The 23,572-nt window shown below is 43.3% G+C and overlaps 1 protein-coding gene across 1 annotated transcript in view; it reads left to right on the top strand.

The window, feature by feature from the left end:
* The first annotated feature begins 32 nt into the window (after positions 1 to 32).
* LOC149283994 (polyadenylate-binding protein-interacting protein 1-like) overlaps positions 33 to 23,572 on the top strand; it is a 43,387-nt gene continuing 19,847 nt past the window's right edge. Inside the window, exons 1-12 of the mRNA XM_089497313.1 lie at positions 33 to 224; positions 1,654 to 1,717; positions 5,241 to 5,404; positions 5,744 to 5,941; positions 6,535 to 6,647; positions 6,977 to 7,088; positions 8,209 to 8,334; positions 8,640 to 8,746; positions 8,889 to 9,006; positions 18,905 to 18,959; positions 19,065 to 19,158; positions 19,466 to 19,561. Coding sequence (XP_089353439.1) covers positions 33 to 224; positions 1,654 to 1,717; positions 5,241 to 5,404; positions 5,744 to 5,941; positions 6,535 to 6,647; positions 6,977 to 7,088; positions 8,209 to 8,334; positions 8,640 to 8,746; positions 8,889 to 9,006; positions 18,905 to 18,959; positions 19,065 to 19,158; positions 19,466 to 19,561 — 1,439 coding nt within the window. The remainder of the gene's footprint in view (positions 225 to 1,653; positions 1,718 to 5,240; positions 5,405 to 5,743; positions 5,942 to 6,534; positions 6,648 to 6,976; positions 7,089 to 8,208; positions 8,335 to 8,639; positions 8,747 to 8,888; positions 9,007 to 18,904; positions 18,960 to 19,064; positions 19,159 to 19,465; positions 19,562 to 23,572) is intronic.

Raw genomic sequence — 23,572 nt, 5'->3', positions numbered from 1 at the left:
CTCTGACGTCAGCGTTGTCGGTTGGCGTGTAGATGGCTGCGCTGCGATACGCGCTGCTGTACTCGGATGAGTCGGCCGAAGCGCTGTATGAGGATGGGGTCCGGCTGCTGTTGTCACCCTGTGGGACGGAGTTTGTTTATGAGACCTCTGAGCCCCGGGCGCACCCGCTTCAGACGCCTCACAGAAGCCGGCACCGTACTGAGTTTGCCACAAGCAGCTGCCTGGTGAGGGGCCATGGGGTGGCTGGGTGGGCGAGTATATTCCGTGCGTTGAAGCCTGCCCTGTTTCCTTCGCTCATCCCCGGGGAGTTCGTAGTGCCGTGTCTATAGAATAACTTGCACGAAGTGATGTTACGTTTATTCCTGGGGCCCCATCCTGAACCCTCCTGCCGGAGCAGTGTATGACCCTGCGGCCCCAAATGCCTACCGGTTTATGACAAGGACCCGAGAAAGGGATGAGGGACTGGAGGTAGAACGTTTCTGGGCATGTTATCTGCGTGGGGTAAAAATAATAAAGTCCATGTTTTTCATCTAAACGCTCTGTTACTTTAAGAACACAGAACAGTGTGATTAATAACTCGGTTTATACGTTAATATGTGAAGTTCCAACGCTAATGGACATTTCTAGTTATATGGAAGCCACAGCTTAGTTACCAGCAGCAACAGCAGAAATCCTGAAGCTGGAAGTTTGTGTGTGAATGAATGTGTGTGTGTGTGAATGAATGTGTGTGTGTATATTATAATACATACACTGCCGTTCAAAAGTTTCTGCGTTTGTGGGCTGCTGCTGGTTACTCCGTTTGCCCCGTGCACCTCTGTCTTCTGGTTTTGAGATTTGGTGTGCATGTCTCAATCTGCTTTTGTTTCTACTCTTTTAGGACAGGGTGCTCCAGGTCCTTGACTTCCGAAATACATTTTCCGGCTGTCCCTTTATCCCTTTAAGTATTTTACCTCCAGAGAAAACAGTAGTAAGTATTCTGCACGTTGAAATGGCAAATGTATGTGTAAAACATCACAGGGCGGCGTAGGCTCTTGGGGCAGCGGAACTCAATCCCAATCAAGCTGCCATGCGCTATAATATGCTTTAAAATCTATAGGAAATCCGGGCCGCATTGGTGCTTTGTCTTGTCTGTGATCAGCGGCATATTCTGGCCACTCTGCCTCAAAACAAGAAGCCAATTGCCCTCTTGGGCAGTCAGGCTCCCTATAGCACCTCTGTTTAACGTACGGGTTAAAAGGGAGATCAGTAATCTCTAGCCAACTAGCGATATGAAGGACTGGTCCAAGACGGCACAGCTTCCGTAGTTCACTTTGAGTCTGTAATGGGAACGCTCTGGGAGATGTTGTATCCTGAAGCATAACGGCCTGGAGAGGGCAACTGATTACACCATCAAGGCCAGATGTGATCTACAACATGGTGTTTCTGCGCTTAAAGAACTATTACATGATATAATCTGCTGCTCACCTGCTTTCCTGAAATTAACACTTCTCGGTAAATCGACCCCGCTGCTTCACAACCTTCTAGTCTGTAACCCTTACTGTGTCTGTTTTGCGAGTTGGACAGCTAATGCTTTTTGTAGTTTGAACAGGAGCCAATTCAATACCCTCCCAGTGATCCGGGAATTATGAGGTCTTTCTCTTTTTTTCACCCCAGAGTCTTCTGTCTGAGATTTCTGGAGTAACGTGGCCCCGTCTGGAGGATAAAGAGTTTGTCGGAGGTCTGGAGGGTGGCGGTGTAAAGGTTTCTTCTTTGGATGGAAATGCCAATTTATACATGTCTGCTTTGAAAAAAGAATTCCTCGTGGAGTTCTTGTGCCAACTAAGCTGCAAAACCCCAGCACTAAACCCTGAATCCCAAAGTCAAGATCTGTTACCCTACCCATTGAGATATGGAGAGCGAATTCATGCAACCGGAAATAAAATCTCTTCCAGTAAAGGAAGGAGCGGCTCAAAGTATTCTTCTTCTGTGATCCAAGTTATGGATGACTTGCGCTTTGCAAAGCATGGCTTCCGGTACAGTTGGCTGGTCCAGCGGTTCTCAGTGTCGTGCTGCCCGGCGGAGTTTTATTATCCCATGTCTGTGGCCCTACGTTTTCTGAACAGATCGTCTGAAAGTGAGCCAAGAGATGATGATACTCCAACTGGCAGTGAAACCACAGGCGAACCGGAGAATTTCAGAGAAGGCGCTGGTTCGGTTTTACCGAAAGCTTTACCTCTGACCTGTAAGAGAACCCATTTACACAGGTGAATATTATATTGTGTGTGTTGGGCCAGTTCCGGATAATTACCGTATATAAATATCAATAATATATTTCATATAGACTCTGAAAACAGGTGAGAGCTGTGTAGTTTTCTAGACATTTGCTGCTTGTGCTTCTCAGGAAGGCAGTGGTTTAAGAATGTAATTGTGGTTATGAATTGGCTATTAATATGGTTAACAGAAGGCATAGAATGAAATTTACTTGCGAGAAGCAGACCCTCTTTACCTAAACACCTTGATGACAATTGACGTGCCTGGTATGTCATGAGGTTAAACAGGTTTAGAAAGCGATCAGATTGCTTTCTTCCCCCTGCAGCAGGGGCTCTGATCGCTCCCCAGGGCGTCGGCATGCAGCATATTAAATATACCTGAAGTGTCTGAGGGGAAAAAAAACCCACAAAAAATACTACCACAAACATTAACAGCTGGTATTGGAATTTGTGCACAAAAAGAGGTAAAAGGAGTTTTTTTTTTTTTGTTTTTTTTTTAAATTGGCTTTCGTAGGGAAATAAAAGATTTTTCAAATAAGTCAGAAAGTCCCATTTGTTTTCAGTTTTTCACCACATTGTTTTTTGTTTTTATAGTAAATTAGATGATCAAAATAATGAAAGGATAAATAATAAATCCCTTGTCTTAAAATAAAATAAAAAAATGAGATATATATATATACTTGTGTGGGTACACTAAATGGGAGAGAAGAAAACTACAGCTAAACAAGTACCGCAAAAGTGTTAAAACAGCCATTGTCACGAAGGGTACATTAAACAGCTCTGTCTTTAAGGGGTTAAAGCAGGGGTTGATAAATTTAGTTGAGATTTAGGAACCAACCTTTTTTTCTTCCCCAATCATGTTGGGGCAATAACCTAAAACACACCTTACGGTAACACATGCTGACATTCTACATTCATATGCTCACGCTATACACTAATACATGCTTTATTGCTGAAACACACACTAATGCTAATGCCATACTGTAACAAAACACCATACACACCAACAATACATGTTTATACAATGCACACACTATCTAATAATATACACACACAGGCTAACACTATACATATAGAAAAACACACACTGTGACACTATACACACACACCTCTCGTAGAGACCTGCCATGCCGCTGCCATTGTGAATCCGGCCCCCTATGCTTTCCCGTGGATGCGGGATGAAGCGGGTGCCATGGGGCTTGTCGAGTCCAGGGTTAAAGTCGCCGGTAAATCTATGTGATGTGAGTAATATATCTGTGTTTCTCACGCAGGTGGAATTTCTGTAACCCAGGCATGTCCTCTACTTTCTCAATGCCTTTAAAAGTGGCTGTATGTGGTGACGTAACCTACAGGTAAGAAGAGAGAAAATTCCTTGATCAGTAGGGTAGTTAATATCCTAGTTCAAGATTTTAAAGAGGAGACCTGCTGAAGACTTCAAGAGTATGAAACTCCTGGTTATCAAAAGGGCAGCAACATACTTTCATTCAGGGACTTCCTAGGCCTGACCCTGGGCAGCACCCCCAGCCGTCCTCTCCTCGGCTACCATCATTACTACCTAGTGCCAGGGTATTATATCTTATCCCAGCGCTCCTTATATTAAAGATGTGCGTCACCTGGGGACAGCAAACCATGGAGGCTGTGTTGGCTAGATGCAGTCCTCATACACTGTAGGACCAAAAGTATGCGGACACCTGACCGTAGCATGTATATGAGCTTCTTGGACATACCATTCCAAAACCATGGCCATTAATGTGGAGTTTGCCTCTCTTTTGCAACTATAACAGCCTCTAACAAGAGGCTTCCAACAAGATTTTGTACCAAACGTGCATTTGTAAAGTCAGGTGCTGTTGTTGGGAGCGAAGTCCTGAACAGTCTTAGTTCCAGTTCATCTCAAAGGTGTTCAGTGGAGTTAAGGTCAGGGCTCTGTGCGGGACACTTGGTTCCTCCACGCCAAACCCATCATTTTATAAAGCTCCTGATGCACAGTGCTTGTGCTGTTTGTTTTGTCTTAGGTGATATAGTGGACTTTAGGTCCCGTAGTATAATATAAATGGACTGATGGGATCTCCCTGCTAACTGGCTCACTGAGCGGCTGTCTGAATGGGATGATCTGCACCCCCTGCCCTAGGCCAGAATACACCACAGCCGGGGTGTTCTTTAGAGACAGTATGATAATAGTCAGTCTCGTGACAATCCAGCGATATCCCGGGGTGTCTGCCAGAAGCCCCATGTCGTCATATTTAATTTCACGAGTTGTTCCTTGCTTAGCTGTTGATGTTGGCGCCAGTACGTCAAAGAAGGGAAAAGGACAGAACTTTTTTGCATAATAAATATCAGGCGCTATGTATTGAAAAGTATGAATCTAATAACAAAGGTGACACAAGCTCTTGCTTAGATATTAAAAATGGGGGGGTCATGTAGAAAGAGGTAGATCCGTTTTGGGGGGATTCTGCACAATCCTCTGCGTGTTAGTCGGGACAGACACATTTAAAGGGGCCATGCCTTGAAGTGCGTATGGTGGCCAGACAGTCCCTTTTAAGGAATGAGTTACTGCGACCGCCTTGGGTATTCAGCGCAAGTAAGTGATGTATGGTTCGAGCTCTCATAGTGAATAAGGCAAAAGGAGGTGATAAGTAACTTGTCATGTGACCCATCTCCGCGGCCAATCAGCCGAGCCTGCTTCCTGGTTGAGCGTTATGGACAAGATCATGCTCGGGTTCTTAATGTACAATTTTGTAAAAGTCCTTTTAATCGTCGCTGGGTTTTTAGATAACTGTTATTTGCAGTCTATAGTCGTCGCGCTCCGTTTATCACAAATCTATGATTTTTACCATCGTCTTTAGCCTTCATACGTGTCTTTAGCAAGAACCTTCTCAACCGCCGGGGATCTGTCTACTTGGAGGTTAAACTTGTATTTCTTGATTTGTGATGCCATGTGATATCAATCTTTTATTTATTTACTAATATTTTTTTGTACCTTTCTGCCGTTAGCTCAGCAGAGTCGGAAGAAGTCTCCTCCACCAGCACACAAACCCGCTCAGATAAACTCCATGGCGGTGTCCAAAGCTCAGCCGGCAGAGCCGAAAGCTGTCCTCTCCAACCTGTCTGTGACGGCGGCGGAGTTCTATCCTCCGGGGTACTCTGTCGAAGGCAATGTACGTACAGACGCAACGATCGGGGTGGGGAGTGAGTGAGTGTGTGAATGAGGTGCGTGGGCTTGAATGGGGAATCCACTTGTGGAAAACCAGGTGATTATATATAGTGTTTGCATTTTGTAATAGATACAGTGATTGATAGGCTGACCATGACCACAAAGTGCTTACCAGTAGCGTATTAAGGACTAGGGTGGCAGTCCAGGGGGCCGGCAGACCTCTAGCCAGCCACTGCAAAGTTGAGGGGAGGGCAGCTGGGTCAGGCCAAGGGTAAATACATCACCGCTTACAGTGTAAATGTGACTGTGTGTTCTGCTATAAGTTGGACATGTTTTGTTGTAGAACTATGTTGATGAGAACGGCGGGTATCCAGTCCTTCCAGAACCAACACTCGCAGAATACGTCCAGGACATCTTAAATCATTTGACTGAACAGCCTGGCAGTTTTGAGGCAGAAATTTACCAGTTTGCAGATGTACTAAACAGCTGGGTCACCACAGACGACCTGTTAAAAGAACTTGTCGAGCTCGTGTATCAGCAGGTAATCCTTTCGCTTGAGTTCTATGTATTCAGGAGAAAAAAGAAAGACGTGGCCATTAAAATAAAGTCTTTTATTACTGAAAGCCTAAAACCATGGGTTTCAGCTTTTTATCTTCGTTTCTTTGCTTTGTTGGTCCTGATGTAGGCTGCTCCTATATGTTTAGGTCACCCATTAATTGACTTTAGCCATTCAGGATGGCTGAGTGGACGTGAGTGCGGTCTACTCGGCTCTGTACTAAACGCAGTGCCCTTGTGGGTTAACCTCTTGACGCAGCAGATGGCTCCTTCATACAGTCTGGGACGGATTGTACAGGAGCTGACGACGTGATCTCGGGCTGTGACGTTTGATTAGTCTGTATCGTGTTATGTATTGATTTAGCCGGGACTAGTATAGATAGAAATGAAGTACGAGGTTCGTGGCCGTGCTCCGTTTTCTACACGTTCGTGTTTTCCTAAAATAATTCCAATGCCGTGTTATTAACCTTCCGATCTTTTTGCCTCTGAATCTGTGAAATTAGTATGAGTTACATATAAAATGTATGTGTGTGTGTGTATATATATATACATATTTATTTGTGGTTTTTTTATTTTTAGGCAACATCTGTCCCCAATTTCTCGTACACCGGAGCTCGTCTGTGTAATTACTTATCTCTTAACCTCCAGCTAAACCCACAGAACAGCAGCTTCAGAGGCTTGTTGCTTAAGAGGTAAGAGCGTTCCAGGTGCTCCTCCACTGCGTCCTTTTAAGTGTTTTGCCGTTATTTCCATTATTTGCAGCTGGTAAAGGTGAAACGTCTATTCTTGGCGATTTCATGGGAACTGATTGTCTGCCGGTAAGGCACGTTTTCACGGGAAACTTCTCTAGTCACTGGATGGAGATATGGAATACTAAGTGTCATTTTTGTCTGCTGTTTTTTTATTTTATTTAAAGGTCCTTTATGAGGGATTTGTTAGATAAATCCAGTAAACCCACTTACTGGGATTAACTCCTTCATTGCCATGTCCTAATAACCGGCCCTGTTACTATCTTTTACAGGTGTCAAACAGAATTTGAAAAGAGAGATCAGGCAGCAAAAGGAGACCTTGCCACGAGAAAAAGCTTCCATTCCTTTGTACTGTTTCTAGGTGAACTTTATCTCAACCTGGAGGTGAGTCTTCTACAGCCTCCGATCGGCACAGTGCTTCATGACTATTGGCTTCTTTTTGGAGTATTTGGGGGAAAAACAGCTTTAGATTGTTTTTGCAAATACCATACTGGTATATATAGTCTTGGATTAAAACACTGCGCAGTTTTCGTTGTTTAAAACAGCTTTAGTTGTTACGTAATGTTTTAATGCGGCTGTATTTGAATCCATTGTATGTGTTGTCAAAGTAGCTCTAATGAGAACGGTTATTGGTGAGCAGTGAAAATAAATACCAACCGTACTGTCCCGATTACAGGGGTTTGGATGTTCTCAACGTCTCCCTACCTTCTATGCCGACCGCTTCTGTGTCCCTGTCTCCTTTCCCGCAGTGCCATTTCTTCTCTTGCCTCTTCTTGTTCTTCTGTCTTCACCTGCTTCTCTGTGAACAAAAAAAAGCAGTGTCACGGGGTCAGCCTCTCCCCTGTACCACCAATCGAGGGAGAGGTTTGCCCGGAGGCTCCGCCCTTTTGCAGAAGTGTGTGGGCGAGGCAGCTTCACGGATAAGCTGACGAAGAAAGAAGACAGAAGAACAAGATGCAAGAGAAGCAGCAGAGCTGTGGGAAAAGAGGCAGGGATACGGACGCGGTTTGTGGGGAGGCGTTGAGAGAGAATGTAAGAAAATACTGTTTTACCCGTCTACTAATGTGTGTGTTTTGTTTGTTTTTTAAACAATATTTTGTTTAAAATGGCACCATACTATAGGGGTGTCGCCTTTGATTAGTACAGTATATAAAGCTTCAAATAAGTCTCTTATGCCCAATGTTTTTGTTTGTTCATTTGGCAAATACGTTGTACCTCTGTTGCTGAGTTGGAGTTGTTAGTGAATAAGTTCAAAGGAAGTTACGCTCTTGTTTGCTGTTGCTAGCTGCGTCACGGCTCAGACAGCTGACTATTCTTGCGTAGCAGCCTTATTGTGATGGCCTCTGTGTAGTTTTCTCTGCCTTTGGCAGGTATCTCAGTTTGCTCTCCTAACTTTTTTCTTTTTGCAGTTGTAATAACTCCTGACAAGCACATATACTGTATTTCACATTTCCTGGATTAGATCACCTACTATGTGCCGCCATCTTCTCCTGTGTTTGTTTAGATAAAGGGAGCAAAGGGACAAGTGACTCGGGCAGAGATCCTTCAAAGCGGCCTCAAAGAACTACTAAACGCTTTATTCACCAACCCTGTGGATGATAACCTCATCTGTGCCGTAAAGCTTCTGAAGGTAAAACAATAATGAAGTAAAGAACTTCATAAACCAGTCCATTGGTAAAGTACTGTTAGGGACCCTTTACCCCTCCGCTTCTCCTTCTTAACCATGACTGACCTCGACGCTGCACTCCTATCAATGGCTGTCTATGCCTAGTGATGTATGCTTAGTTTCTGTAGATAACTGATGTGATATACTCTTCTTTTTCTACCATATGAAGAAAAATAAAACTGTATTGTGGTACCGACCACGGCAAAAAGTTCTCTTAATGTCCACGAGGAATGCTTTGAACTCTCCAACTGCATGTGTTTGTCTTCCAGTTAACCGGATCGGTATTGGAGGATGTGTGGAAAGAGAAGGGGGTGTCCTACATGGAAGAGGTGATGCAGAGGATGAAGAATGTAGTGCTGGACGCAGACTGTAGCAGGTTGAAAATGGCAATTAGCATATCTCAGTTTGTATCAATTTCAAGCATTGGGGGGGGTCACACGAAACATCTGTTAAAGAACAACAGTTTTAGTATCGATGAAAACGGTGATAAATTCTTTTTCCCGGTTTATGTATCTTAGAGACGTGAAGCAGATGCTACTGAAACTGGTAGAACTTCGTTCAAGTAACTGGGGACGGGTCCAGGCAGCTTCAACCTACAAAGAAGCGACTCCTGAAAACGATCCCAATTATTTCATGGTATGACTCATGTGAAGAAAAAAAAGATATCCTCTTACCCATTTCTTGTGAAAATACAGACGGAAGCGTTCTTTAATTAATTTTATTAAGCTTCCTTTTTTTCAGAATATTTTAAAGTATTTAAAAGATGTGCTTTAAAATCTCCCTTGCCGGGACTCCCCCCGTGGGAAGTGCTGGCAGGGGAGGCTGTCTGAGCGTATCAGAGAGTAGGATACGGGTCCCCTGCACCGCTGCGGGGGATATGTATCCTAACCCCGCTGCCTGACAAAGACAAAGTGGGGGGAAAAAAGTGCGGCCTATATTCGGGCCAATACGGTAACTTAACTTTTCATGCATACAAAAAAATACCAATAGTCCCTCCACAATATAAACGACCGCACACAAATATAAGTCATGTCACAAAATAGTTAAACTGTTGAAAATCCTCCTTCCCTTCTATCATAAAACATATACCTGTGCCGCGGGTGCACAGAAGGGGTAACCCTACGTGCCCAAAAGCACATATCAGGGGGGGAAAAGTTTTCAGACCAACAATACTGGTAAACTATGTATCGCAGACAACCTTGTGCTTTTTAACTATTTTGTGACTTATGACATTTCATCTATAGGCTCATCATTGCGTGAAGCGATATGCCGCACCTTGGTTGTGTGATCTCCTTTATATTTAGGGGGGGCTAACAGTATTTTTCGTAGGCATTATAAAGTTAAGTTTTGTTGGTTTCTTTTCTCTTGTACTGTTTTGGCATTAGGATATGTTTGCCACAGCAGAAGCTCATTACAGCCAACATACTACAACCAGTAATTGAAGTACTTTTGATGTCTGTTTAAATAAATATAAACTTTAAAGGTAATTTGTTGCTTTTGCAGCTGATATGTATCATTCAAAGTCTTCACACCCCATTGACTCTACAATCCATGATAATCAGGGAGTTGAATAGCCAACCATATGTCTTCAACCACTGACTATTATAACTATGTCAAGTATTGCTTTATACGTCTGTCTATTGTGCATCCAGTATAACCATGCTGATCATCATGGGGATCCGCTTCTAATGGATTTGGGACCGGGTGGGATTGTTCCTTGAATATGATCTGCTTTTTGACAGTAAAACTTAGCTTTACTTGAAATAAAGTATGTTGGGTATGTCCGCAGTCTCTTGCCAGTGTGTGGTGTTAAAGAAATTAAACAATTCCAGCATTTCGCTTACATACTATAAAACTATTTGCTGAACAATAAGATAATTTTTGCAAAGTACAGAGAGAACTGCGCCCAAACTACAAGAACACAAGATAAGAAGACCTACTACACCCAGACTACTGGTCCATGAGATAAAAGAAGACTTGCGTCACTATGTGTGATGGGTGTTGACGTCATTTAGACTATAATAAGTCTCCTCATTATCTTGATGAGGAGCGCGCTCTCGGGTTACACTAAGTGCATGTCTATTTGTATATCACTCCGCTGTAAGCCCTTTGAATAAATTAATTCACTCAATTTGGACCAACTGTTTCACGTTGATTTTTCCACAACAAATTTGGTGCCGAAACCCGGGAACTGAAAACGGCTGGAACGGAATCAGGACAGGAGCAGAGGACTGGAGACCGAACTGGCGCCATAAATAGGTGAGAACACTTTCTTCTCATTTTCGCTCTCACTCCTCTGATCCTAATCCCTCTGTTCTATTGTCGTGAGTACAGTTCCCAAGAACCTGAAACAGTTGTAAATTGTTTACTAACACTTTTGGATATGCTTGTGTGAGTGAATGGGAATACCGGTGTCCAGATACACTTGGGTGAAAGAGGTCCTTTACGGCTGAGTGATTGTGCTGCCTCAAGACGCCCCTCCACCCAGTGGAGAACGCAAGTGGGGGTAGTTGGTGTGCTAAGCAAGAGGGCCTTACCGCCCTCAGACACGGATGTTTTCTATCTTCTGAAATTGATAAAGCTGTCACTAACTACTGCCTGGGCAGCTGAGGGACAAAGATTGAAGGTTAACGGTGATTTGGTGTGGTGAATTTACTGGCCTGTAGGTTGACTGGTCTGTGCAACGCTGGTTTAGGATCCACATCTTATCTTAAGGGCGTGTTCCAAAGCTGCAGCTGGTTTATTTCTCTATGACAAATACTACTAGCCTAGAGGACACTGTACTTTTGTGGTTTTGCCTAGATGATATTCGAGGACAAGTACTTTTAGGAGTTCTTAGTTTGTTGGTTGTTGTTTGGCTTTGTTGGAAGATTTGGAGAAATCAGAAGAGGGGATACGTGGTGTGGGAATTTCCCTGACAGCCACAGCCATAAGGTATAGCCGCTGGTATACTGAGAGAAGTGGGTAAGAGTCCCGTCCATCATAGCCGGGCTATGGGAAACAGTTGCGGCATACGTGTGTCTGGCCGATCACCAGATAAAAGGGAAGGACGTCCTATCTCTCCTTCTACCCCACAAGAGGAGATGAAGTTAAAATATGGCAAGTGGGTCAGCAAGCAGTTACCTAAATGGTACAAGCTGACTAGGGGCATGGATTTGTGTATTCCTAAAGAGGGAACCTTTGATGTAAGTTGTTGGGTTCACCTTTATAAAAATTACAAGTCTAAACTTACAGAGCCAAGTGAGAAGGCCGCCTGGTCAAGGTGGATAGTAGAGGCCCATAAGAGACAGCAAAAGGCCCTAGGCATTTTTACAGTGGGCACTAAGGCCCAGAGTATAAACCAGTCAGGAGATAGTGGGCAGCTTGAGAAGGAGGAGGAAGAGATGGTTAACATAGAACAGCTTGCAATTTCTCTTTTGGAGCCCGCCACGGTGAATCCAGAAGTCCCTGATTCAAGTACCCAGAGCATTCCATTAGACCCCGGGGCAGGATTTAATGTGCCTACTGGCTCATCAGACCCTGGGGCAAGACCCAAAGTGCGTCCTGGTCCATCAGACCCTGGGGCAAGATCTAGAGTGTCTTCTAGTTCAGCTGGGATATATCCCACTGGAGATCTGACACTCTTGAGTAACCCTCCCCCTCCAGCGTATGTTGAACCCAGCCTTAATGCAGTTACCCCTGAATTTGTACCTCCCTGCTCACAGCCCGCTGTGTGGGAAGAGCTATCTGCCCCTGGGGGAGGAAGGGTCTTCTGTGGTGTAGAAGGTGAGCTTTTGATTACTCCCAAGATAAACCAGGACGAGGTCCGTAAGATGACTAAGCAGCAAACGCTGCCCCAGGCCTCAGTCTACCCTGTCAGGGAGCAATTAATACCTGCTGCAAATGGTCAGGTAGAAAGAAGGGTCACCCAGCACGTCCCGTGGACACCTGGGGAGATGAAGGGATTCCTTTCATCTGTCCCTAAGCCACGAAACAATCCCTATGGGTTTGCAAATGAGTTGTATAATATCATGGTCAGTTACAACCCCACATGGAGAGATTTGCTGCAGATAATAAAATCGACAGCTGGTCCAATTGACACAGCTGCTATCTGCACAAAGCTCATCCTACCCCTAAACCCATCTGAGCAGGAGAATAGTCCCCAAAGGGCATTGGAATATGTCAACCAGATCAAGAACAAAATTGGAGAGATTTTTCCTCCCCAGTCCTGGATCCGGGTGACAAACATTCAGCAAAAGGTGAAAGAAACAGTAGAGGACTATTTTGAGAGGTTTAGGCAAGTTGTAGAAGAGGCAGGAGGGAGTTTGGAGGATCAAGGTATGGGAAAGATGTTAACTGCAACTCTGGTGTCTGGACTGAATAGAGAAATCCATGACAAACTAGTCTCTGCTCATGCCGACTGGCGTGACAAGTCAGTCCCAGCATTAATGAGCCTAGCCAGCTCAATCCAGAGAGGTATACAAGAGGTGCAGGAGAAGAGAGTTCAGAAAGTAATGGTGATTGACACAACAGGACAACCACAAGAAATAAAACCTAGAAGGGAAAGGAAATGGGATCCCACTAGAGTAAAATGTTTCAAATGTGACAAAGTGGGACACCTTGCAAGAAATTGCAGGACATCAAGGAGGAGAGAGCAGGGGGATAATTGACGGGGAGGGCTTCCAGTGTTACCAGTCATATCTGAGAGTAGGGGGGGTGATGCCTTTGTCCGCCTGACCCTCCCTGAAATGCCTTTTCATGCATTGGAGTGTTTGGTGGACACTGGAGCAGCCCGTAGTGTTCTTAAAAAATCCGAAGCCCCCTACTTAAAGACCACAGGATCAATTGATGCTGTAGGACTGGGAGGTAAGACCCTTGCATTAAAAGAAACAGAAATTGTCCCTGTAAATATAGGTCCAGTAAACACCTTACTCTCCTTTATCCTCAGTGATTCTGTTCCCTGCAATTTGTTGGGAAGGGATGCACTGATGAAGTTAAGGGCAAACATACAGTACACAGAGGAAGGGCCCATTGTGACTACACCGGTGGGATCAGAGGACTATAACACTTTGGAAAGTTTGATCCCTCTGATGGCAGTCCGTAACCAACTTGATCAGGAAATCCCCCCTGAACTAAAAAGTGTTCCCCAAGGTGTCTGGGCTAACAAAGGTGATCCGGTGGGCCTGATAAAACAAGCAGACCCAGTGGTCATCAAGCTCAGACCTGATGCCAAATTACCCAGGGTTCCCCAGTACCCTCTCAGCCTGAAGCAAATAAATGGTATTAGAGGCCAAATAAAATCTTTTGTAAGCCAAGGAATATTGGTCCCTATAAAATCCCCAGTAAACACACCACTGTATCCAGTGGCAAAACCTGGAAGACCAGGTCAGTTTAGACTGGTACAGGACCTAAGGGCAGTAAACAAAATAATCCAAGAAGATGCCCCTTTTGTCCCAAATCCCCACACAATCTTGGGAGAAATCCCACCGGATGCCTCCTGGTTTAGTGTGATAGATTTGGTTGATGCTTTCTTTTGCATTCCTGTGCACCCTGATTCCTGGTATCTATTTGCATTCTCATTTGAGGGTCAGCAGTATGCCTGGACCAGGTTGCCACAGGGGATGGTCTCTTCGCCGACAGAATTTGGTCAGGCTATGAAACATGTGTTGGATAGGTGGCAGCCGCCACAGGGGGTCACCATCATACAGTATGTTGACGACTTACTAGTCACGTCCCCTTCAAAGGAAATGTGTGTCAGTGCCACCGCTTCACTGCTTTCCCATCTGTACACTGAGGGATGTAAGGTATCCCCCAGTAAATTACAGTTTTGCCAAGAAAAAGTTGTCTTCCTAGGCCATTGTATTTCACGGGGCTCTAAACATATCACTGCAAATAGAGTCTCTGTAATACAGAAAGCGCCGTACCCACAGAATGCCAAACAGATCAGAGCCTTTCTGGGACTAGTGGGCTATTGTAGACAATGGATACCAAACATGTCTGAGCTCGCTGCCCCCTTATACGCTCTGACCACTCGAACAGGACATATAGAGCTGTCTGAGGAGGAAAAACAGGCTGTAGATAGCTTGAAAGGTGCTATACTCAGCGCTCCCTCATTAGCACTCCCCAACTATAACAAGCCGTTCTATCTATTCTGTCATGAACAGGAGGGACAGGCGTCAGGAGTGCTTACTCAGAAATACGGGGGAAGACAGAAGCCAGTGGGGTACTTCAGTGCCAAGCTGGATTCTGTTATTTCAGCAGGAGCTGCATGTGTAAAATCGGTAGCCGCAGCAGCCTTGTTGGTGGAAAAGACAGCTGATATTGTTCTTGGAAATCAGCTGTTTCTTCTGGTTCCACATGCTGTACAAGCAGTCCTTCAAAGTCTGACTACCAGGCATCTCTCTGCTGCCAGGTTGACTAAATACGAGATATCTTTGCTGGCACCATCTAACATCACTATACTCAGGTGCAGTGTGTTAAATCCAGCTACCCTTTTGCCGCTCCAAACAGGTGAGGATGGGGGGGACATTGAGCATGATTGTGAGCATGAAGTAGAGGCTTTCTACACCCCTCCCAATCCTGTGCTGGATGAACCTATCCCCAATGCTGAAATGACCCTCTATGTGGATGGGTCACGACAACAAAGACCAGAGGGGGGGTTTGCTGCTGGCTTTGCAATAGCAGACGACACCTCTGTTGTGTATTCTGAGACTCTAGATCCTAGTGTGCATTCTGCCCAAAGTGCAGAGTTGCTAGCATTGATTAAAGCCTGTGAGCTGGCAGAGGGTAAGGTTGTGAACATCTACACAGACTCCCGTTATGCCTACGGAGTCCTGCATGACTTTGGCTTTTTGTGGGAACACAGGGGGTTTCTAACCTCCAGTGGAAAGGTGGTAAAACACGCAGACCTCATACATGACCTACTAGACAAGGTGAAACTACCTAAATCTATAGCTGTTATTAAATGTCAGGCGCATCAGCGAGCAACAGATCCTATCACTATGGGTAATAATAGGGCTGACGAAGCAGCCAAAAAGGCAGCCCTTATGCTTCTCCGAGAGTCACTTAACAATGATGAGCATTTGACAATGGATACTCTCGTGAATTTACAGCAACAGGCAAGCACCCAGACTCACAGGAAATGGGGAAACCTAGGCTGTAAGCAAGAGAATGATGTTTGGAAACATGAGGATGGTAGATTGTGTGCACCTCCAGCTTTGTACCCTGTTTTGGCGAATATATCTCATCTCCCCTCTCATATTTCCAAAGGGGGAATGATTACCACTGTCAATAAGTTCTGGGTTGCACCAGGCTTTCCACAATTCGCAACAGATTGGTGTGCAAAATGTATGATTTGTGCAAAGCACAATCCGGGTAAACTGACTAAGGTACAGATGAAACACCTTGTAAGACCTGATTACCCATTTCAGAGACTGCAGATAGACTACATTCAGTTACCTAAGTGTGGTGTCTATGAATATGTCCTGGTATGTGTGGATATGTTTTCCTCTTGGGTAGAAGCTTGGCCTGTTGCCAAGGCGACAGCGGCAGTGACAGCTAAGAAATTGATAGCTGAAATTGTGTGTAGATACGGCCTACCTGAGACTGTGGAATCAGATAGAGGGACACACTTTACTGGGCAGGTCTTTGCAGAGATGCTGAAAGGGTTACAGATTAACCAACACCTACATACTCCGTACCACCCACAAGCATCAGGGAAGGTTGAAAGAGCAAATGGTGTCTTGAAAAATAAAATAGCTAAGATCTGTGAGCAAACAAAACTTACTTGGGTACAAGCCTTACCTTTAGCCCTTTTTGCAATAAGGCACACTCCAAAGGGAACACATAGACTTTCACCGTTTGAAATTCTGTTTGGCAGGCCACCTCTAACAGGCCTTTTCTTTCCACAAGAGCTACATGGACAGTACGCTTCTTTAACAGATTATGTTATACACCTGCATAAACAACTGACTAATTTGCATGGCAAAGTCTTCTCCTCTTTACCAGATCCACAAGAAACGACCGGAACTCACACCCTACAACCTGGAGACTGGGTAGTGATACGGAGATACGTGAGAAAACATCTGGAACCCCGCTTTGACGGCCCACACCAGGTGATACTGACCACACCCACCTCAGTCAAGGTGGAAGGGAGGCTTAATTGGATCCACGCCTCCCACTGTAAGAAAGTTCAGGTCGGTGATACAAGCCTGTACCAAAAGGGTGAGGCCACTCGGGACAAGGAGGATTGAAAGATTTTCAAAATGCATGTGCTGTCTTGCTTGCTCTTTTGTATACTATGTCATCTACAGGTACAAGGAGTACGGCAGAAAAACTCCATCTGGCTTCTGCACGAACAAACAGCCAAACAGCTGAATACTACTAACTGCTAGATCTGTTCACATGTTCCAGCAAATCACAAAGGAATCCCTTTGATTGGTATCCCAATATCAATGAATGATCTTAACCTCACAGATTATAGTTACGAAGCCAAAATAGACACAAAACACACTAATCACAATGCCATCTCAGACTCAGGAACATTCTTGGAAATTGTTGGTATACTCACTCCACCCACCATATGTGTAGGACCCATGTATGTTAATCACACAGACATATTGCAAGATCACATAATCAGCCTACCTAAAGTACATGTCGGAGAGACAGATTGTAGGAACGCTACACTGATATTCAATATGGAATATGATGAGAAGTCTTGTGATAAAAGTGAAAATTGTAATAACCTGTGTTATTGTGCAGCCATGGAAGCACGCTGTGCCCCGAAGTGTGCCTGTCCCGACAAAGGAGAACATGACACGTGGAATTGTGAGACTAAATTGTATGATAATATGCAGTGGTTCCACAGATGGCTGGGAAATCATGGTAGGATAATTCCTAGAGTGCTGAAGCAAGGCTTATACTATCTGTGTGGTAACAGGGCCTACTCATGGCTTCCTATGGGTGCATGGGGTAATTTTACCATAGGGAGAGTTGTACCAGTAATCAGAACACGTGCTAATATTACAGCTGCTGATGTTTTAGGTGCACGATTTGGAGAAACCAGGTACAGACGAGAGTTATTTACTAAGTCGGATAAAGCCTGGATGTGGTTTCCTTCCTGGACAGGTTGGGGAATTGAACTAGCAAATAAGCTGAACAAATATGCTAGCATTATGGATGGGATAATAAATGAGACCACCAGTTCTATTCATATCCTTAATGAAGAAGTGGCCCAAATCAGAAAGGTTGCCCTACAAAATAGAATGGCTCTTGATTACCTATTAGCAATAGAAGGTGGGACTTGTGCAGTTTTAAATAATACCGAATGCTGTACATGGATAGAGAATTCTTATGACCCTGTGGAAGCACACCTGAATAAAGTAAAAGAGTTACAACAACAAGCCAGGGATATATCTAAGGAAGGATGGAATCCTTTCTCCTGGATGGGGTCTATCGGAGTCTGGCTTAATAATATGCTTTCTGGCCTGCTGAAACCCATAGTGGTAGTGATAGGATTGATTGTAGTGCTTATTATTGCTTGGAAATTATTAACCTGTTGCATTTCTCGTTGCAGTAAAGACGCTTCATCCACCCTTTAAGAAAGACGACATAACAGCTACAAAATATCAGCTCAGCTCGACCGCCTGATCTTCCTGAACATTCCTCAGTTCCCTGGATGATTGGGTGGTGGACAACCCCTTTTTCTAAAAAGGACCCCACAGGTGTACTACAGCAAATTGAGCACCGCTCTAGGAAGAAGATTATGTCCTGAGAGTGATTTCACAATAGGACCCAGAGCGATCCTTGAGCCGTGGTGCATCTTTGGCGAGCTGTTGCTATCCTATTAGATAGATAAGAGTGTGTGCAGTGTGTGAATTTAATAAACCTGTGTGAACACTTAGATGAAGTGACAACTATAAGGCAGTCAGGAATGGATGCTTGCATCCCATAACTTATGCAGCTTAACTGTGTACTTTATGAAGTATGGGCTGTCCAAGGAGTCACTTCAAGTAGGAAGGCTAGTCAGGAACATATATGTGTGATAATGAAATTATCAAAAGGGTGAGAAATGTTAAAGAAATTAAACAATTCCAGCATTTCGCTTACATACTATAAAACTATTTGCTGAACAATAAGATAATTTTTGCAAAGTACAGAGAGAACTGCGCCCAAACTACAAGAACACAAGATAAGAAGACCTACTACACCCAGACTACTGGTCCATGAGATAAAAGAAGACTTGCGTCACTATGTGTGATGGGTGTTGACGTCATTTAGACTATAATAAGTCTCCTCATTATCTTGATGAGGAGCGCGCTCTCGGGTTACACTAAGTGCATGTCTATTTGTATATCACTCCGCTGTAAGCCCTTTGAATAAATTAATTCACTCAATTTGGACCAACTGTTTCACGTTGATTTTTCCACAACAGTGGCCATTCTCTACATTGGTTGGGTAATAAACCCTTTTTGTTTGTAGTGATCAGGGAGTTCAGGTAAAGGGTTATTACATCCGTTGATATCATCGTTCACAGTATGTGGCTTTGTTTTTGTAGAATGAACCCACGTTTTACACATCAGAAGGAGTCCCCTTCACCGCAGCCGACCCTGGTAAGCTGTCCGCATCACACGTGGCGTCCATGTGTTGACAACATGTTAAAAGGGAAGTGTCTGTTTTATATATGTATTTTAGTTAGTTTTTTTCTTTGCTTTAAGACTATCAAGAAAAGTATCAGGAACTGCTGGACAGAGAAGACTTTTTCCCCGACTATGAGGAGAACGGAACAGACCTAAGTGGTGGTGGAGATGGGTACGTGTATTCCATAAGTTACTTGTGGCCTAGGACCTTAGTGATTATGTATTGGGAGGAAAAATAACAATATGGGATGGGGGATAACAATAGTGAGAAAAATTGGTTGAATTATTTTGTTGCAATATAATTTGTTGTGACAGAGCTGGGCGCAGTATTCTTGGTTCATTAACCTTTTAAGAACAGTCTATTTTGGCCATTATTAAAGAAACTACTCAGCCTACATACATACACACTGAAGCCTTACATGCATAAACACTATAGTGCCCACCGTTATGTTTCATTATTTTCTTTTATAATCTTTTAGCTACCTTGATGACTTTGATGACGACGAGATGGACCCAGAAATGGAGGAAGCATATGAGAAATTCTGCTTGGAGTCAGAACGCAAAAAAAAAGCCCAGTAAATACCCCGTTGGTGCGCTGTTGGCATTTCAGGGCAGGTCCAGTATGTTGTTTAGAAGACAGGGGCAAATATGACTTTATTATACCAAAATTAAGATTGAACTCATTGGAAACCTTAATTTTATGCAAAGTCTTTGTTAAACTGAATGCCAAAAACCCCAAGTATAAACGGAACCCTGTAATTTAAAGAAATGGAAGTTTGTGTATATATATTATAGTTTATTTTATGTACAGTAAAAAACAGTATGTTTTGGCTTCAATAAAAATTTTGATTTCCGAATGGTATTGTGTTCAGAAAGAGATTCCTAACGTGAGTCTGCTCTGCTGATAGGCTTTGCCTTATTTTTTAATATTATTAACAGTTCTGCTGACCTTCTCAAATAATTCACATTGAAGTTGCATCTTTCTGTTTAAGATTTGGCGCAGATCCAGTATAACCGGATTATATAGTAAGGAATAAACGCAAAAGCTTATTTGGGTATGTATTGTGTACAACTAGAATTTTAACAGTAGTACATTAGTAAACTACATATTTTGAAATGGTGTCTCCAATGTGAATTTCTAATTAAGAAGAAAAAAATAATTTTGAAGGAAAACCGTCCTGCCAGGCTTATCAGAGATGGTACGGATCTGTGTTGGATTGTAGCAAGATCCACATTTTAAATCTTGTGTCCCCCCCCCCCCCATAGCTTTCCACGTGAACACCAAGACTTCCAAATACACCCGCATACAAAGTCTGTATATGTCAATCATCCACGCTTTTCATGCCCATGAACTTTGGCTTCCGAGAGAGGTCGTCTCTCGGCCCTACAGAAATGTGTGATTGTATTTTAGATTTTACGATTTAATTAATTTAGTCTCGCAATAAGAGTAGTCTAACCAGCAAGTTCAGCCATTGTGCTCGAGAGTAATCGCCATTAACACACACACACATATTACGGAAACTGGAAATATTGTGTAAATAGTTGTGCCTCCAGAATAATCCGGTTGTTAAATGACTTTAGTCCGCCGCGTGTCCCCAGCGGTACGTGATCAGGTTGTGTACCTGTGTAGATTGGTCATTGCCGCTGTTGATGCAAACATAAAGCCACCGGCAAGTTGGTTAAATCTGCTTTAAAGGGAAACTATAGCCAAACTTTTGAGTGCCAAACAAAATATGCAGCTCAACATACTCAGTCAGATGGTTCGTATGCGTTAAACACATTTTGTTATTTGTAGATACCATAGATCTGTTGACTGTTATTATCCTCGTTACCATGTCAAGTGTTCGTAAGTGTTGTCTAAAGCTAAGAAGTGTACGGATCCCCTAGTTTAGAAGATTTGGGAGCCTCAGTTGGAGGGGTTTCGGTGCGACTGCCGCTACACCTTCAATTTGCCTTCAGATTTCCCGTATTCCGGTTGTCCGTTTCATCGTATAGCTGCATTTGTAGTGCGCGTGGTGTTTGTCCCCCGTTGCACACAGCCTTGCTGTTGAATTTGGCCCCCGCGTAACATGCTATACTAATGAATCTATAACATAGTATTCTGTGTAAGCATCGGGAAGATAATCCATTAAACGTTTGTGTCTGTAATTGGGAAGACCGCCAGCAGTCGAGGGTCTGCACATTTACTGTAGGTTGAACTCTAATGGTATATTTTGCCTATAAATGCTTGTAGACTTCCTTGTGTGAGCACTTTGTTTAGGGTTTGTTTTTTTTGTACATTCATTACTGTGAAAGTGAATTAACCTTTGTGTTATACATTGTATACATACAGCAAATAAAGGATTTTCAATGAATTGTTCATTTATTCTCAAATGCTAAACGCTGTTTAGAGAGGAGGTTGCTGAGGGCCAGCACTAATTTACGGTGTATGGGTTTAAAAAAAAATAAAAAAATCTAGTTGGATGTTTTGGGCAAAATACCTGTTTTCTGTGACCATGTTTTGGAAGGAGAATATAAACTAATAGGGCACGACTTCTGGGCCCATGTGCTGTTGTATTGTCTGGTTTAGGCAATTATCTGCATTATAAGTCGGTGCTTGTGCTGGATTTACATGCATATGCTGATCATCCTCGTACCTTGTGTGTGACGCACTAAAACTACTTTCAGGTATGACAGCCATGAAACGGAGAAAGCCAGCAAATAGCACTTCCACTGTAAAATTTAAAGGAGCTCTCAGCCTGACAGCTGTAGACTGTCGGCAAATAAATCTCGGCATATCCATCATTAATTCATCTGAAAAGCTTCTGTGTCCTTTATTTGTGATTTAACCAAAAAAAACTAAGTTGCAATGGCAACAGCCTATCAGTGCCTGCTTCTGCGTCATGTGATTATTTTTCACAATGAGTAAAGCTTAATAGTGGTCTCTGTCATCCACATGTTTGTTGATCGCACATCTGCTTTAACCCCCTCAATCCCCTATAGACGTACCGGGACATCCAAAAAACGCCCACTAAGAAACCCCTATGGACGCACCGGTACGTACACCTTATAGTATGTTGGCTTTATGTGCTGGAAAAGTATGAAAATTCTATATAGATTGGGTATTTCTGAAATCAGGACACCTGAATTGATAAATTTGGATGGAATTTTCTGTCACTTTACCTATCTCTATCTTTCCTTGAAAAAAACAATATATAGTTTACATGGGTACACTATTCACAGGAAAAGTGAATAATCGCTGAACCGAGATGGAGCAATTTTGCGCTGAGGTACCAAAAACCCCTGGGATTGAAGGGGTTAAATCAGCGAGGGGCCTTCCACCCTTTTTAATGCTTATAGAAACATGAATCCTAAAGCCCATGGAATCAACGTGGTACATTCACTAAACTGAGCATCACCGGCTTCCTGCTGACAAATGGTAACGGCTGCTGGCACTAGCACCGGTACACCGTTACATAAGGAATGGCCGATAGTGTGATCAGTTATTCTGTTCCAAGACATCACAGATGGACAGTGTATTACCTGTTGGGTCTGTCTGTATGATCGCTCCCCCTGCTGGCACATCACACACATTGCGCTCACCGATGAAAGTCTATGAAGAGTTCCTTGTGGATCAGTGCAGGAGGATCGCAGGGAAACAATTTCTCCCTCTTCCAACAAGGGGAAAAAATAAAACAAAAAACGGTTATTCCTATTTCTGGAAAATTATTTGAAAAAAAAAATAAACACAGTGAGTTCAGTTTCGTCGCTCTGATCCATATTGCACTGATGCTAATGATGTGTCATTTGTGTGGGGGCATCCAGAGCCGGCCTTAAGTGTTCTGGCGCCCTGTGTGGACTACTAATCTGGCGCCCCTTCTCACTTAGTCCAGAGCCGGTGATTACGTCCACACGTTGTGTCGTCCTTCCGATTTCCCGGCTCAATGTGCATGTTTGTAAAATTACAATAAAGTTTTTTAGATGTTCAATCGGATTCGGAAGGAAGAACAGAACGAAGAGGAGGAGCTAATCTTCGGGATGCTGTTCTCGATCGTTGCTTTTATACAGTAGTAAACAGCAGCTCGAACCAAAAATGGAGTAAAAGCAAAGATGTATGGAGACCATACAATAAAGACAGTTACATTTTTTTTATTAATGACATAATTAGATTGTGCATAATTAATTAAAACAATATAATTTATCATGTATCACAATTTGTAAAAAGAAACAGTTTAGGTCATATTTTGTGTTCATCCTCTGGGGCTTCTGTGAATGCATTCAATAAATTCAAGAAAAATATTTTAAGTTACCTGAATTACAAGCCTGAAAGTGTTAACTTACTGGAGTATTGGAATCATTGGTGATATTATTTAGGTGTTCTCGTTTGCGTGACTTTATTGTCTATATGTACGGCCTATATCGAAGAACACTTGAAGGTCAATATAATTCCAATGCATAAAAAAAAACACATTCGCTGTCACTGTGATGAAAGAAGGGTTGCTTATATGATTATTAACCATTATAAGGGGTTTAATTTGTTGTTTCAAAAGGTGCAAATAGTGTGATGGGGGGATTCAATTTATTAATTTATTCAATTTTCTCTCTGT

The sequence above is a fragment of the Sceloporus occidentalis genome, unplaced genomic scaffold, assembly GCF_023333645.1.
Source record: "Sceloporus occidentalis isolate IW3139 unplaced genomic scaffold, rSceOcc1.0.p SCAF_101, whole genome shotgun sequence".
Classification (NCBI taxonomy): Eukaryota; Metazoa; Chordata; class Lepidosauria; order Squamata; family Phrynosomatidae; genus Sceloporus; species Sceloporus occidentalis.
This window is presented reverse-complemented; position numbering and strand designations above follow the sequence as displayed.